The sequence below is a fragment of the Penicillium diatomitis genome (genome assembly GCF_028827545.1).
Source record: "Penicillium diatomitis strain IBT 30728 chromosome Unknown utg000013l_segment0_segment0, whole genome shotgun sequence".
In the NCBI taxonomy this organism is placed as follows: domain Eukaryota; kingdom Fungi; phylum Ascomycota; class Eurotiomycetes; order Eurotiales; family Aspergillaceae; genus Penicillium; species Penicillium diatomitis.
In genome coordinates this window covers 675,668-689,215 of record NW_026623185.1, presented here as the reverse complement: position 1 = coordinate 689,215, position 13,548 = coordinate 675,668, and the positions used below count along the sequence as shown (strand labels likewise).

The 13,548-nt window shown below is 45.4% G+C and overlaps 2 protein-coding genes across 2 annotated transcripts; both read left to right on the top strand.

Annotated features, from left to right (window-relative positions):
• Positions 1-3,996: 3,996 nt before the first annotated feature.
• On the top strand, positions 3,997-4,680 carry N7539_008606 (uncharacterized protein; the record flags this gene model as incomplete). The annotated part of the gene is made up of 1 exon (XM_056938201.1): positions 3,997-4,680. One exon carries the CDS (start codon positions 3,997-3,999, stop codon positions 4,678-4,680), a length of 684 nt encoding a protein of 227 aa, XP_056786583.1.
• Positions 4,681-6,048: 1,368 nt separating this feature from the next.
• N7539_008605 (glycoside hydrolase family 71 protein) lies at positions 6,049-7,485 on the top strand (the record flags this gene model as incomplete). Its single annotated transcript, XM_056938200.1, has 4 exons — positions 6,049-6,126; positions 6,177-6,705; positions 6,758-6,980; positions 7,035-7,485. The coding sequence occupies 4 exons, from the start codon at positions 6,049-6,051 to the stop codon at positions 7,483-7,485; spliced, it is 1,281 nt and encodes a 426-aa protein (XP_056786582.1).
• Between the last annotated feature and the right edge of the window lie 6,063 nt (positions 7,486-13,548).

Here is a 13,548-nt window from a genome sequence, read left to right as displayed (position 1 = left end):
TTCTTATAGAGAGTTCAAGTTACTAGAAGAGTCTCATTTAGCCTCAAAGCGAAGCAGATCGCCCATCGCCATCGACACGAATGAATCTAAAGAGCGACAACTGTTCTATGCGTTTTTTGGCTTCAATCACGGGGAGGCCCTGACTGATGGAGCGGTAGCCCGTGCAAAAACTCTTCTCGAACGGGATGTGATCGTCTTTCATAGTTCCATCCGAATATCCTGCTGCATGTGGTTAAGGAACTATATCATTGACAGACTCAAGAAGGTTGAGATTGACGGAGATCGATCTCGAGGAATATTACTGCAAACCATGCGAGATTTTCCCTACGGGTGTGCTAATCGAGGCTTCGGCCTCTTATGGGATTTTTTGGACCAACTCAGAATTACTGAACATCCCGATGACCAATTCTGTTGGTTTGAGGTATGCGGCCCATAAAGCGCTTGCTGTGTCTTGTTGTCTTACCATGTATAATAGAAACGCGACCTGTCATCTGACGACGCCGGGCATATGCTTCATATTTGGAGAGCTCTACAAACTCTACTTGTCCATCATCTGGCCGTGCAGTTGATGAAGTCTCACGAGTATGATGTCAAAATTGGCGCAATTCGTCAAATGGTTAATCAAGTCATGAAATGTGGGATGAGAGAGATACAGTCATGTTTAGCCTGTGAGAATTCCCGACATAACTACCGTTTTCAAGACAGAAAATATGCAGAAGAGGATGAGATCTTTGAGAGGGCATGTTTAGAGTGGTGGGAAAAAAAGTGGAGATTGAATTAGAGACTGAACTCCAATTCCGGCATGAGATACAAAGAGAAAGGGTAGGGAAAAGAGGTGCTAAGAGGTGCTAATGTAGCATATCAAAGAGATTGGGCGCTAAGTATATATGCCTTCAGATTGTAGATCCAGTGTGGCTCTGCGCAATCGTTATACATTATACATGATAATAATCCTGTAGGACAATTCGTCCTCTTCGTCCCTTCTTACTCTAGTTACACGACGAAAAGAAAAGAACACCTTCGAATCTTATCATATAGGGGTCATCCACGGTCGGAAGAGCCACTTAAGATCTTAATAAGATAGAATATTGGCGTCTCGCTCACCTGCCTTAGGTGCGCCCCAGTCCCTCAGGATTGTCGGTGGTTTTCCTGGACTGTTTGATTTTCCATCAATGTGAACAAAGTACTCTGTTATATACGTCCCTACACTGCTTCAAAGACAATTGTACACTGGAGCACAAAATCGTGATTTATTCTCATATGGTGCGCGGATATCTTCCGTTCTTACTGGCTCACAGGCACGGAAGGCAAGAGTTGGGTTGGGATGGTGAGGCCTTATTTGCCTCGCACGGATGTGAGATTTCGTGGAGCGTAGTAAAAGCCATCTAACTGCACTCGAGTCGCCACTTCACACAGGATTCTGTTTCACCTTTTGTAATACATGCCCAAACCGAAGAGCTGAAAGGGAGGGTAAAATAATATGGTTTCTCATATTCAGAACAAGCTTGCTTGAAATTTGAGTCCGCTAGGGCAGGAAGCGGAATCATTTACTTCTTGCACAAGCCTCAGTGCCGCTTCCTGGTGCAGATAGCTGGGGTATAACGAGAACTGTGTCTGTCAAAATCCGGACAAGAAAGTCTGAACCAGACAACAGGAGATCTGGGTTCATTGGACCACGTGTTTGATCGATTCTTATCGCTGCACAAGTCTCACGCTTCCTCTTTCGACGATGACTCCGACTCCGTCAACGAACTTGACTGAGAAGCGAAACTCGGCATCACGACTCTTTGGATAACCAAAACCGTCAAGACCGAATATGCAGAAATCATCCTCTTCATAGTGGTGGAGGTTTTGTGTTTTTTCTACTTCCTCCTGATGACTCGGATCTTCGCGGAGTGAACGACCGAGTGAGTGTAACGGCGGAAGCAACGTTCGATGAGCCCCTCGGATTTTCTGATTATCACTTTCAGTGGAAACCATTGTTCAATCATTAGTTCACATGGCCAGAGAAACCTATCCGATAGAACTTACTTAATCCTTATACCACGGTATTTACGGCAGTCTGGCATTCTCATCGTAGGACAATTTACCGCTCTTTCAAGCTGGGTTGTTCCTGCTACACAGGCGAAGATGCAGCTATTAGGTGAGCGCACACCATTTATACCGGACAATGATCGTGTTATAAGCGTGACTTGATCCGTATGGTACTGTGCACGGTGATGACAAAATGGCAGTACTTGCGAACCGAGCTTATAAGTACTGGAATAGATACTAATCAGTTTTAAGACATAAGCGGTCTCTGCCACTGACTTTTCTCCCGTCACCCATATGATTATATAATTCCAGATATGTGAGTAATTTATCAAATTGTGTGAGTGTAGGTTCTCTTTCGAAAATATAGTAGAGTTTTTTGGTTCGACTAGCAAATTCTTAGATTCAACCTCGGAAGGGGTGGCTACCACGAGGGTTATTTTAACGTCCGCGGACTGAGGTAGCGTCGGCTAAGCGAGAACCCCTCTCCTGTGAGACAAAGGATTTGAAAATAGGAGGATATCTGAATGAGGCGCTGAGCTCTTGCTATGCCGTCGGGAAAAACCAAAAGTGTATTTTTAAACCTATATCGCGGCGCGCGCGATAGTGCCGGCATGAAGGTCCATTAACCCCTGAAAGTAAGAAATTTGCGATAGATTTGAACCTCGCGTCAAGCATCCCTCTAATCACGAGAAAAGAGAATAGATTTTTGTTCTACTCAACATCGTTCACGGATTACCTTACTCGTCCATTTGACTCGAGGGTACAATGAAAGCCTTTAAGAAGTGATGGTGGTACTATACCATACCTGGCGCTCGACATACATATAGCCAGTGTATCATGATCGCGACCTGACATTCTACAATGATTGACTCAGACTTAAAGGTAAAAGGTTTGGCCTGCGTTAGCACCCTCTCAGTTAAATGCGAGTGTTATTTTTAACTGGGTATTTAGTTTAAATTCACAGGAAAGATTTGGAGATAATGTAATGATAGGGGAGACTTGACAATGCCTGACGGTGAGCGTTTCAGTGTATTACTTAAACCGAGAGGAGTCCGGTGGATCTTTCCACATACTAGGTATCAGGCTCCTTATGTTACGTAGGACTAGGATCTGGACCAACTACTGTATTGACGGGTGTTCAATACCGGTCAGGTTAGTCGAGAGTCTGAGGAGCCCAGACTTGACTACGAAAGTCCGCAGATAGTATTAGCCCTCTGGATGCTAGTCTTTTATTTATGCCGTCGTCTCTTCGCGATACTACTACTGTAAGCGTATTTTCAAAGATATTTATCACCAGGAACCGTTCATACCAATGTATCGAGGAGGGCGGTTGTCGTTCAGTTTCCCCCTGTGGTCGTTGCGTTGGTCTTCACAAGACTCTTTCCCGATCCGACGTGGATCCGAAGAATAAGTGTATGCGTTCCGATATTCTATTACACCTAATGGATACATTGGATAGTCTAGTAACTCGGTATTTGTGAATTGGTAGAGACTTAATCGGTATCCCTCTTAGTCTACTAATGCTATTCAAGTAATTGCAAATTCGAGTGGAACGAGAAGTTGCTTCTCATATAAGTGCTTGGAATTTTATTCCTGTGCTCTAATTAGCCGGCTGTGGCAGAATGGGAAGCGTTGATGTATGTAGAAGGAGAGATATTTCAACAGTAGAAGGAATGTCCGTCATGTCATGTTCCTGGCGGAAGGTAGTAGGTGTTACTCCGCGAGTCGAAGTGGGCTTAGCACTATACCCCCGCGAACCGCGGTACCAGATCTTCAGTACAAGGTAGGTAGCCTAAATGGATGTCAACTGTCAAGTTATAGGGTCGCTGTCAAGTTGTTTGCCCCCATTCAGAACTAATTAAAATTTTTTACTGACTAATTGACTCAAGTTGACGTATTGACGTGTCGACTCTGACTCGCGCCTCCACTAAACGGAGCAAGCGACCGGAGGTGTCCGGCCCCATGCCCTATCGCAAGGAAGGGTATATACGGTTCAACTCCGGCTCTATTAAGCGCAGCAATATCTCAGGCCCCGTGCAGCTGATCTCCACGACCGATATGTTAGCATACGATACGCCCGATATCCTACCCTATACCTCTTCCTCATCTTCCTCGCTGCGATCGGGAGACGATTTCGACACGGGATCCCCTCAGAGCTACTCCTCGATCACCACTCCTGATGAGTCGCCAGGTGACCCTTTCCCCGTGAATAACAATGCTGGATCCTATTTCCCCAAGCGCTCCGCGACCGTGACCAGCCAGTCTCGTTCGTCCAACGACGCCCCTTTGATTCCTCAGCAGGCCTTATCTCACACGAAGCGGTCGCACCAAGAGTTAGCGCGCCAGCGCTCGCAGCACGGGATATCGCCCCCGCCATTAGTAGCCCCGCGCAGTAACCCGACCATCCGTGCCTCACAGGATGTCCCTTTTACGGACAACCATCCATTCAGTAAAGAGCTAGCGCAAATAGACAAGGTGGCCGAAGAATTTAGCGCTACTCATGTCACGGATGAGGAAGAGATTCTCCTACAGCGTAAGGGGCTGAAGAAGTTTAGCGTGGAGGACTACCTCAGTGAGATCGAAAGTGTCTATCGGAGCGTGTTCGATGATCCCGTGCGGCCGGTCAGCGTGAGTGCGTGGCTGTGAGGGGGTGGACCTCCCTCCCAATTCTCGCACCTCATGTTACGACTTATCGCGAAGCTGGGCCCGCCTTCACTCCGGTTGATCCCTGGGCCATCTGCAGCTCGATGACCAAACTATAATGCGGAACATGATGACTGACTGGGGTTGATGAAGTATCACGGCGTTCGGGCTTCCAACATCGATTATTACACAGAATAGCTCCAGATTGTCAGGCTGGTTGTAGAGCAGAAATTACAGTATATCAGTGTTCATATTCATGTACTCGACGTGGTGCTGAATCTTCCCAAACGCCTGCCTCTCCGTGCATGCCCGCAGTTCCTGGACAACATATGCTAGAGGTGCCATATGCTGACAACAAGTTGAGACATTTGCAGCAAAATCATTACCAAGCAAAGTCTTGCCGAGCTTAATCATTCACACCAACGAGATATTGGATATGGAGGTACAGTAACTCACTCACTTGGTGACAATCAGTACAATTCTCAGCTAAAGTAGATTTACACACTCGCAATTTGGCTTTGATTATACGTTGCATGGATAATGATGGGATACGGCTACTGTAGGGGCAGTAGTACCGCTGTGTGAGAGGGATAAGGAGTGAGATTGCTGTGGGGGAGAGATTCTACCTAAGCTATGGACTGTGGTGACTGGCAAAATCACATGCCATGCAAACACGGGTAGAGGGTAAACAGTGCGGAGTCAGAGATTGATTAATTTTAATTCTTACTGAAATTAAAAGACTGAGAGCTACTGGTCGACTATGCTGGCGTCGTCTTCCAAAGTACCTCAATTTTGGGCGGGTTCGAAGGGACATACATGGTTGCGGCGGCACGTATGTTATGGTCAGAACGAGACTGTAAAATTTACCTGAAGTACTGCCAAATATCACGCGAACACAGGCGATCGAGTACTGCTGCTCTGTCCGAAGGCCAGAGAATCTCAAAACATGCATCGTAGCGAGGGTATTGCAATTTATCAGTCATCTGTAGAAGACGTCCTTGGTTAAACTCTTCCTGTGTTTGAAACTATTGAGTCTTAGATGATCGTATTCTCCTGACTTGATAGGTATTTTTTGACATAAGTGGGTAGGAGGCCAAAAGCCGTCAGATAAAGGCTGTTTCACGATCTAGAACGTGCTGATTATGGTTCTTACACGAAGTGCTAATTGAGTAGTTTGCCCGTTTTGGATGGACTCCCACCTAACAGACATAGAGTCGGGGCAGATTTCCTATTTTTGAAAAAAATTTCTTTCTTCTTGGTAGACTGGTACTTATTTTACAGTTTGCCTTTTCCGATAACAGAACGTGCCTGCGGGTTGTTCGAATGGCCAGAAAACCTATGTATCTGAACGCAATCTCTGACAATATCCCGATGTTGACAAGTCGCGAGGAAACAACGATAGCTAGTGGCGGAGGCGTGATGGATAAGCTCGTGTTCTGTCATTTCATGGTGAGTTGGAGTGATTAGACGATAGGATGATGCTGACATAAACATACGAGACCGGGATCACGAGCAATCGCCAAGGCGTTAGTGACTACGACGGCGATATGAGACGAGCAAGAGAGGCAGGTATAGATGCATTCGCTATGAACATTGGCACAGATTCTTTTACTGATACGCAACTTGGATTTGCGTATGAATCCGCTGCTAATAATGAGATGAAATTATTCTTATCGTTCGATTTCAATCACTGGGGGATAGGACAGGGAAATGAAATAGGTGCCAAGGTAAGACAGTACGCTAATCAACCTGCACAGCTCCGACTTGATGGGAAGGTCTTCGTGTCTTCCTTTGCAGGTGATGGCGTCAATGTTGAGTCCATTCGAACAGCCGCAGGTCTGGACATATTTTTCGCCCCAAACTTCCACACTGGTGTCGGAGATTTCAACACAATAGACGGTGCATTCAATTGGATGGCCTGGCCCAGCAATGGTGACAACCAAGCCCCAACCCCCACTCATAATATCACCGTTCGCGAAGGAGACACAATGTACAATCAAGAGTTGAACGGGAAGCCATATATCGCACGTAAGCTAATTCAAGAGAGCTTTGTAGTGCGACTGCTAATGATTTGACGCAGCGGCTTCACCTTGGTTTTCCACTCAGTTTTCAGATCGTCCCCTAAACAAGAACTGGGTTTTTCCGTCCGATCTCTTGTGGTATGATCGCTGGGTCGAGATTTTGCACCTGCGGCCCCAGTTTGTCGAGATAATCAGCTGGAATGACTATGGTGAATCGCATTACATTGGACCTCTTTCATCGCTTCATACAGACGACGGTTCTTCGCGATGGACTGCAGGCATGTAAGGTTCCGCCGCTCTGATATAATCCTGGTTTCCCGAACTGACACAAGATAGGCCGCACGACGGGTGGCTGAATATGTTAAAGCCATTTATTAGCGCGTATAAAGCTGGATCCTCAGAAATTCCTTATAACTCAGTTGAAAAGGATGGCATCGTTTACTGGTATCGAACTACAAAGAAAAGCGCAGAATGTGCCATGACCAGCGCATCCACTGGACTGAGCATCAATGTACCAGCCGGTTACGAGACTTTGAAAGACGAGGTCTTTATTGTCGCTTTCCTTCAGTCACCCGCACAAATTATCGTTCAATCAGGGGAGCGATCAATCACGCTTAGCGCACCATCAGGAATTAGTGCCCACAGATGCCCGATGGGCGTAGGTCGTCAGCGTTTTACTGTTTCACGTGACGGAGGGGTCATCTTGTCCGGTACAGCCTCGCGAGACATTTCAGATGTGTGCCTAGATGGAATCTACAACTCGAACGCGTACGTAGGAACACTGTAGACGTTAATTTAACACCCTCTATTGTTTCAATAAGAGGATTCTTGAAGACTAGCCTGGGCTATACAGAAACAAGGCTATAAGGTATCACTCCATATACTTGCACTATTCATAGCTCTCTGAGCTTTTGTAAATATAGCAAGATCATAGAATTTAAACATACAAGATCCTGAGATCTGTCGTGCTTAATATTTTCAGTATCGCTCTTGGAACATTCTGGACGTTGGTAGAAATGCGTCTCTTCCTCTATCTTATCGTGAGCTGTTTCGTCACCGTTCATAGCAGTGCTCTTTCGCAGTCCTGCAAGACATATCGGTCGGTGGTGTACTACACGAGTCGGATTGGTCTTTCATTTCAGTTGTTGAGTGGTGATTTAGGAGCGTTCTCGCTAATGTCTTTATTCAGAAAATTTAACGCCTTAGAGCTCCAGACCCACCAGTTTACTTGATACATTGATTTTGTTGATTCTTCACACAGAACGCCATTCAGTTAACAACAATCTTTGCCTCACTGAAAGTCAAAAACATAGCCTTTTTGATGGAGTTCTATAAAACGAAAAGCCACTGCCCCGATTACCTCTAAAAATCAAAAAAACTAATCAATTCTTACAGTCAAATATGCGCGAGGGCGGCGAGGCCGAGCTGAATCAACAGCCATCTTGCCCGTTCATAGATAACGAAAGAAAGAATAGGCCATTACGTTTGGAGCTCAGCCTCAACAAGCACGCCGTTGACACTTTCCCTTTGTCATCTCCCAGTTTTGGCTTAAGTAGCATGCAGCTATCCGCGCCGTGCTGGCGACCAGTCGCTGTTCAAAGTAATAATAAATGTGACGACAGCATAGGCCTCACAGAAACGAGACCGTCCAGTACAATAGTGAGGACAAGAGTGTTATTGAAAAGCAGATTGCTGTTAACATTTTTCGGGTTTGACTGCGAGCAAAGACTTGACGCCCTTCGAGGTCCGTCATTCTTCCAGCGACTAAAACATCTTATCACCGAAGATCTCGCTTAGCGCGGTGAATTTGACCGTTCTCTCAATTGCCGTCTCTTGCTGACGAATCCTGTTGTTAGCTATATTAAAGAACTAGATTTCGACAAATTCAGGCTGGAGGTACTCGTCTTTCGACATGATAAATATCTCGACCTTTGCGGAGTGAATCGAGAGTTCGGGCTTTTGTGAGACTTTCTACCTACCTATGATAGCTTCACATCCCTATCACTTCAGCTTCAGTGGTTCCAGGCATGTTTGAAATCATTCGCAAGGTAATACACGGGGTGGTACATGACGACTTAGACAGAATCGGCGTCTCTCCGCTGTTGACGCAGAGCATATGCTTCAAACATGGACAGCATTGAAAAGGTTGAGGGATGACTTCGAAGCCGAGGTGAGTACGCCAGAATTTCAACTGTAATCAAAGAGGACTTATCGCATCGTATATTCTTAGGTATTTAAACATGGATATGTCTCTAAAGAAACGCACAACTGATCAACGAGGGAATTCCTTGATGGTCATCAGAAAATTGTGCCTCGAGTGGGAGGATTCAAGAACAGAAGAATGAAAGGACCGCTCTTCCAGAGTCTGGGGATCCTCGTCCGCATGAAAAGATTGAAGAAATATGTAAGAGGTAACTCGAACCGTATTTTTTTTACACTCCTAGCTTCACTCTGACATCTGATCCACCTACCATAAGCGAGAGTAAAGTATATCCCCCGCCGTCGCAACCGCTTCACGTCGCTATCGCTCGTGTTGTACGCCAGTTTAAGAAAAGCTTCAGAAGGACTCATAAACTTTCATTCGAACTGTCTGCGTGATAGTCAAGAATCTCAAGAGCTAGAGGGGAAAAAGAGAAAGAAGAAGAAGAAGCTACAGTACATCCCAGGTTTTTGAGGTGGTGCGCGTGGGTAACGGTATCTCCCCTCCGATACTGATTTCTTCTGCAGAAGAAATCCAAGTTCCCAGTCCAAGTCCGCTAACTCCCGTCAACTCGTAACAGTACGCGTGGCACACGTGGTGGGTGTGTCCCTGCCCTCCGAGACTGATTTCTTCTGCAGAAGAAATCCAAGTCTGCAGAAGAAATCCAAGTCCGCAACCCAAGTCCTCCTGTTATGTTCAACACCCCACAGACTGTCTTCCTCTGATATTGGATCCTTGGGGAATCTGCGAGTCCTTCGCTCAGTCGTGACGTCCTTGATTTGCGGCCGGCTGCGGCTACCGCGGAACACGTGACCCATCCTAGGTATCCTTAGGTCCCGTTTTCACTTACTACTAAATTTAAGTAATACGACAACTTAGAATCATATAACCTATTATAGCCTGATATACCTTGATACCACCTTTACCACCTTATACAATCTCTATATTGATTTTATAGGGTTACGGATCATAGGGTGAAAGTACCGAACTAAACTGTTATAGTAAAGTTAGCCAAGTATTTTTCAATCGTAAACAAGTCTAATCGATCTCGCCACCGCATTACCTCCACCCTATGAGGTTTGAGGTCTTTTAAAATCAAGAGAAACTGGTGAATTCCAGTTTATCCGGTTCATGACCACCCCATCCCGTCCATCCCACCACCCCACGAGCTAGGCCCCCGTGAGGAATTTCTAGAGTAGAATCTTATATTACGTCCTTGATACGCTTAGTATACAATAGGCGGTACGAGAAAATCTTTGATTAGCATACAGAATACCATCAGAGCTTTCCGCAAGAACAGGAATAAGACATCATTTCTAGTTTGAATGGTGTATAGAGTACATGAATTCTAGGTATGTAGACCAGAGGGATATGTCTACTAAATTCTGGAGTTGATTTACGTAAATAGCGGTTGGTTGGGGACCATGGGAGCTTAGCACAATTTGCGTGAGCAGGTTCGAAGGGACATGGTTGCAGTGAAACGCACACTATCCACTTGTTGGTTTCTGTGATCAAAATCGACTCAGCTCTAGGTCGAATGGATTCACGGTCGCTTCTGTGAAACTGGGAGGTTTGGTACGAGATTTTAATGTATCTATTAGCGTAATAGAATCGCGAAGAAGCTTGAAGAAGACCGCGCTAGGCCGATAGGGCAGGTTAGACAAGGAGTTATCGTGAGGAATCGATTTCGAAGTGATTTCCCTTCTACATGTCTGTGGTTGCGTTGCCGCTGGATTTTTGGATTTCCCATCCAGGTTGATCGGATTTGAATCACCATAGTGACGTTTAACATCTCGGTAACTCTTCCGATCTTCTGGTCTGATCTTTGCCCAATCTGGCTGAAAACTCTCATTGCCTGAAGACGAGAATGACCGCAGTCTTCCGGTTGCTCTGTCTCGCAGAAAGAGATGTACCTCTTGGCCGCAGAGAACGCCTAATTCCGAGCATTTTTTATAAAGACCCAGCGCTCTTTTTTCTAACGTGATTTTTTTTTTGCGAGGGTCTTCAATCTTAGCAATGATGCGTTTCCCTTTGTTCATGATCAATGTTGGCCCCTGTCAAGTCGAGCATTACGGACTATTAATACCTGAATTTGGATGAGGATTCTGCTAAATTTAGACTTGGACCAAATTTGCAAGAGACAAACACGTGAAGGCTGGTCCCTCGTTCTAGCTTGATTTGTCCATGAAGGTCGCGCAATACAGCAGAGAAGGTGAAATGTCCAGTATTCACTCTCGTGCCAAAGTATGCGAGTACAATTGTTCAAGAGGTATGGATTAGGCGTAAGATCAGTCTATCGACTTGTACGTCTCAACAGGCTGTATTATGGTAGAGAATGTGAGTGAGTGAGGGACAGAGAAAAAGACCAGAGGAGTTTACAAATACCATATCTGGCTGTATAAACTACATAGCCTTAATCGAATAGCCGTCAGGCGAGCGCCAAATAAAAGTCATGCGTATCTAAATACGTAAAGCCACTCTATCTAGTTATAAGTGGAATACGCTCCCTGTTCTGGAATTAACACGACCGATCGAACGGAACGAAAATCAGTATTCTAGCCAAGCTTGTGGTAATATATTAACTTCATGCCTTTAGCCTTCGAGGGTAAAATAGCATCTCGTATAGGTCTTGCTATGCAACAACGTAGAGTTAGTCAAGGCCCTGAGCAGATAAGGGGGACCTTAGCAGAGGGTTCAATCCGTCTGAGTCTTTCACCAGCTTCAAATCATCTGGAAGCTCATGATGAATTTGTTCACCTATTACACTTTCTTCGATCGCCGCTATATCCGTTAGTATCTTGCGACACGGGCAAGTATCATGATGACTTCCCTACGAATATCCTCGGCTACTGTCTTCTCACTTCCGACCAACTGAATAGTCTTGCATACCATTTCCATCAAGTTTGTCCACCTACTATCGAGACATTTTCCTACATGGTTTATGCACCGACATGGCTCGACCATAGTGACAGTGCATCTCAGAACATGAAGTCCAGAAGATCTCACTTCGGCCGGTTTATTGGGCTACGACAGGACTGGTACTTCGACGGTGATGTTCCGCTTGATCCCAGGGTCCTAGACCTCCTGCAAAGAATTGAGGATGACTTCGTGAATCTTCAGCTAATTGCCTATGAGTCAAACCTCCGCTTGCTCTCAAGTTCTTAGTACCACCAATCGCCAGAAGCTAACTCCTCCCCGCCATCATGACTATCGTCCGCGGCCATTGCGGGCGCTGGAAAGCATATCCATGCAGTGGTCACCCGGGAAAAGGATGAGTACACTAATATTGTGCGTATCGACACTGAAGCAAGTGACAACCGCATGTAGCTCGGTAAAATCATTCAATATAATATATAATAAATAATATACCCCGTCCTCACTTGAGGGAGCGTCTGGAAAGGAGGAAAAAACGAACGTTTCATAATTTTCAGACTATGTAAGCGATTCATAACCGTAATGACCGATAATATTCCTTTTAGTTTCCCATATCCATCTACTCCCTAAGTTACTGTACCTATTCTTTGCTGCAGTTGATATTATATCATAACACATGTAATCGTAATTTCGTTTTATCTATCATCGCTATAAATCACGACCAAAATGCTATACAAGAGTGAATCTGATTTTGCCTTTCTGGAGTCACTCTAGCTATCTTGTTTTTCTCAACCGTTCAATCAGCAGTGACAGGCCGAGTTCGAAGTATATTACGTTACTCGACGACTGGCGATGTATATCCTGGCTCTCCCTCTAGAGTTGGTCGAACATATTTGTCACAGTGTATGCGAGCCGAAAGTACGATCATGTGAAGATTTCCACTGATGGATTTCTAGTTACCCCCATGGGATCACATCAGACTTTTGGGATCCTGCAGGCAATTACGCTATATGGGGTTTCCAAGTCTTTTTGACAGTATTGTAGCGGACATCAGCAAAGATTATACTGCTATTCTTCGAATACTTTGGAGCCGTCCACACCTCGTACAACACCTTCGGCGACTCAGACATCTAGAGGTCGTGGCTTCGTCTAGTGTTTTGGACAAAGACCATGTCGAAGTTCTCGTAGAAATTCTTCTGAGACTCAAACACACGAGAATCCGATCAATCAGGTATGCTATTACAATGCGGTTGAACTTTGTAGTTGTGGGTCATTGGCTAATAGACCCGTAGCTGGAGGGTGAATTGCGAGATTCCTCAGCTAATTCACGATAAGATCTTGACCATCACAGAGCATTGTCGGATGTCTGCCAATGCGAACAGCTTTGATCCTCTCAATACAATTCCCATGGATGAAAATATCTGCGGACTATACCTTGCCGACCCGACTGATTGTCGTATTTTAATGGTTCAATCCCTTCGTTATCTGTCTCTGGGATGCTGCTCGACCGAGTTGACGTTACTGGAGTCTTTGACCAAGCAAAAGCATCAATGGAGACTTAGTGGATTTGAACTATATCGTTCACGCTCAAAATCTCGTCAAGACTCAAGGCAGCAAGCAGACTTACTAAAGCGATTTTTGGTGTCTTTTCAAGGACTACGACACCTAGAGATTCAGCTAGCGAGCTTTACCGGGGAGATTTTTGAAGACCTATCTAAGGGCATCCACCAACATGCGCAGACTCTGACGTTCCTCGCCTACATTGATTGCTCATAT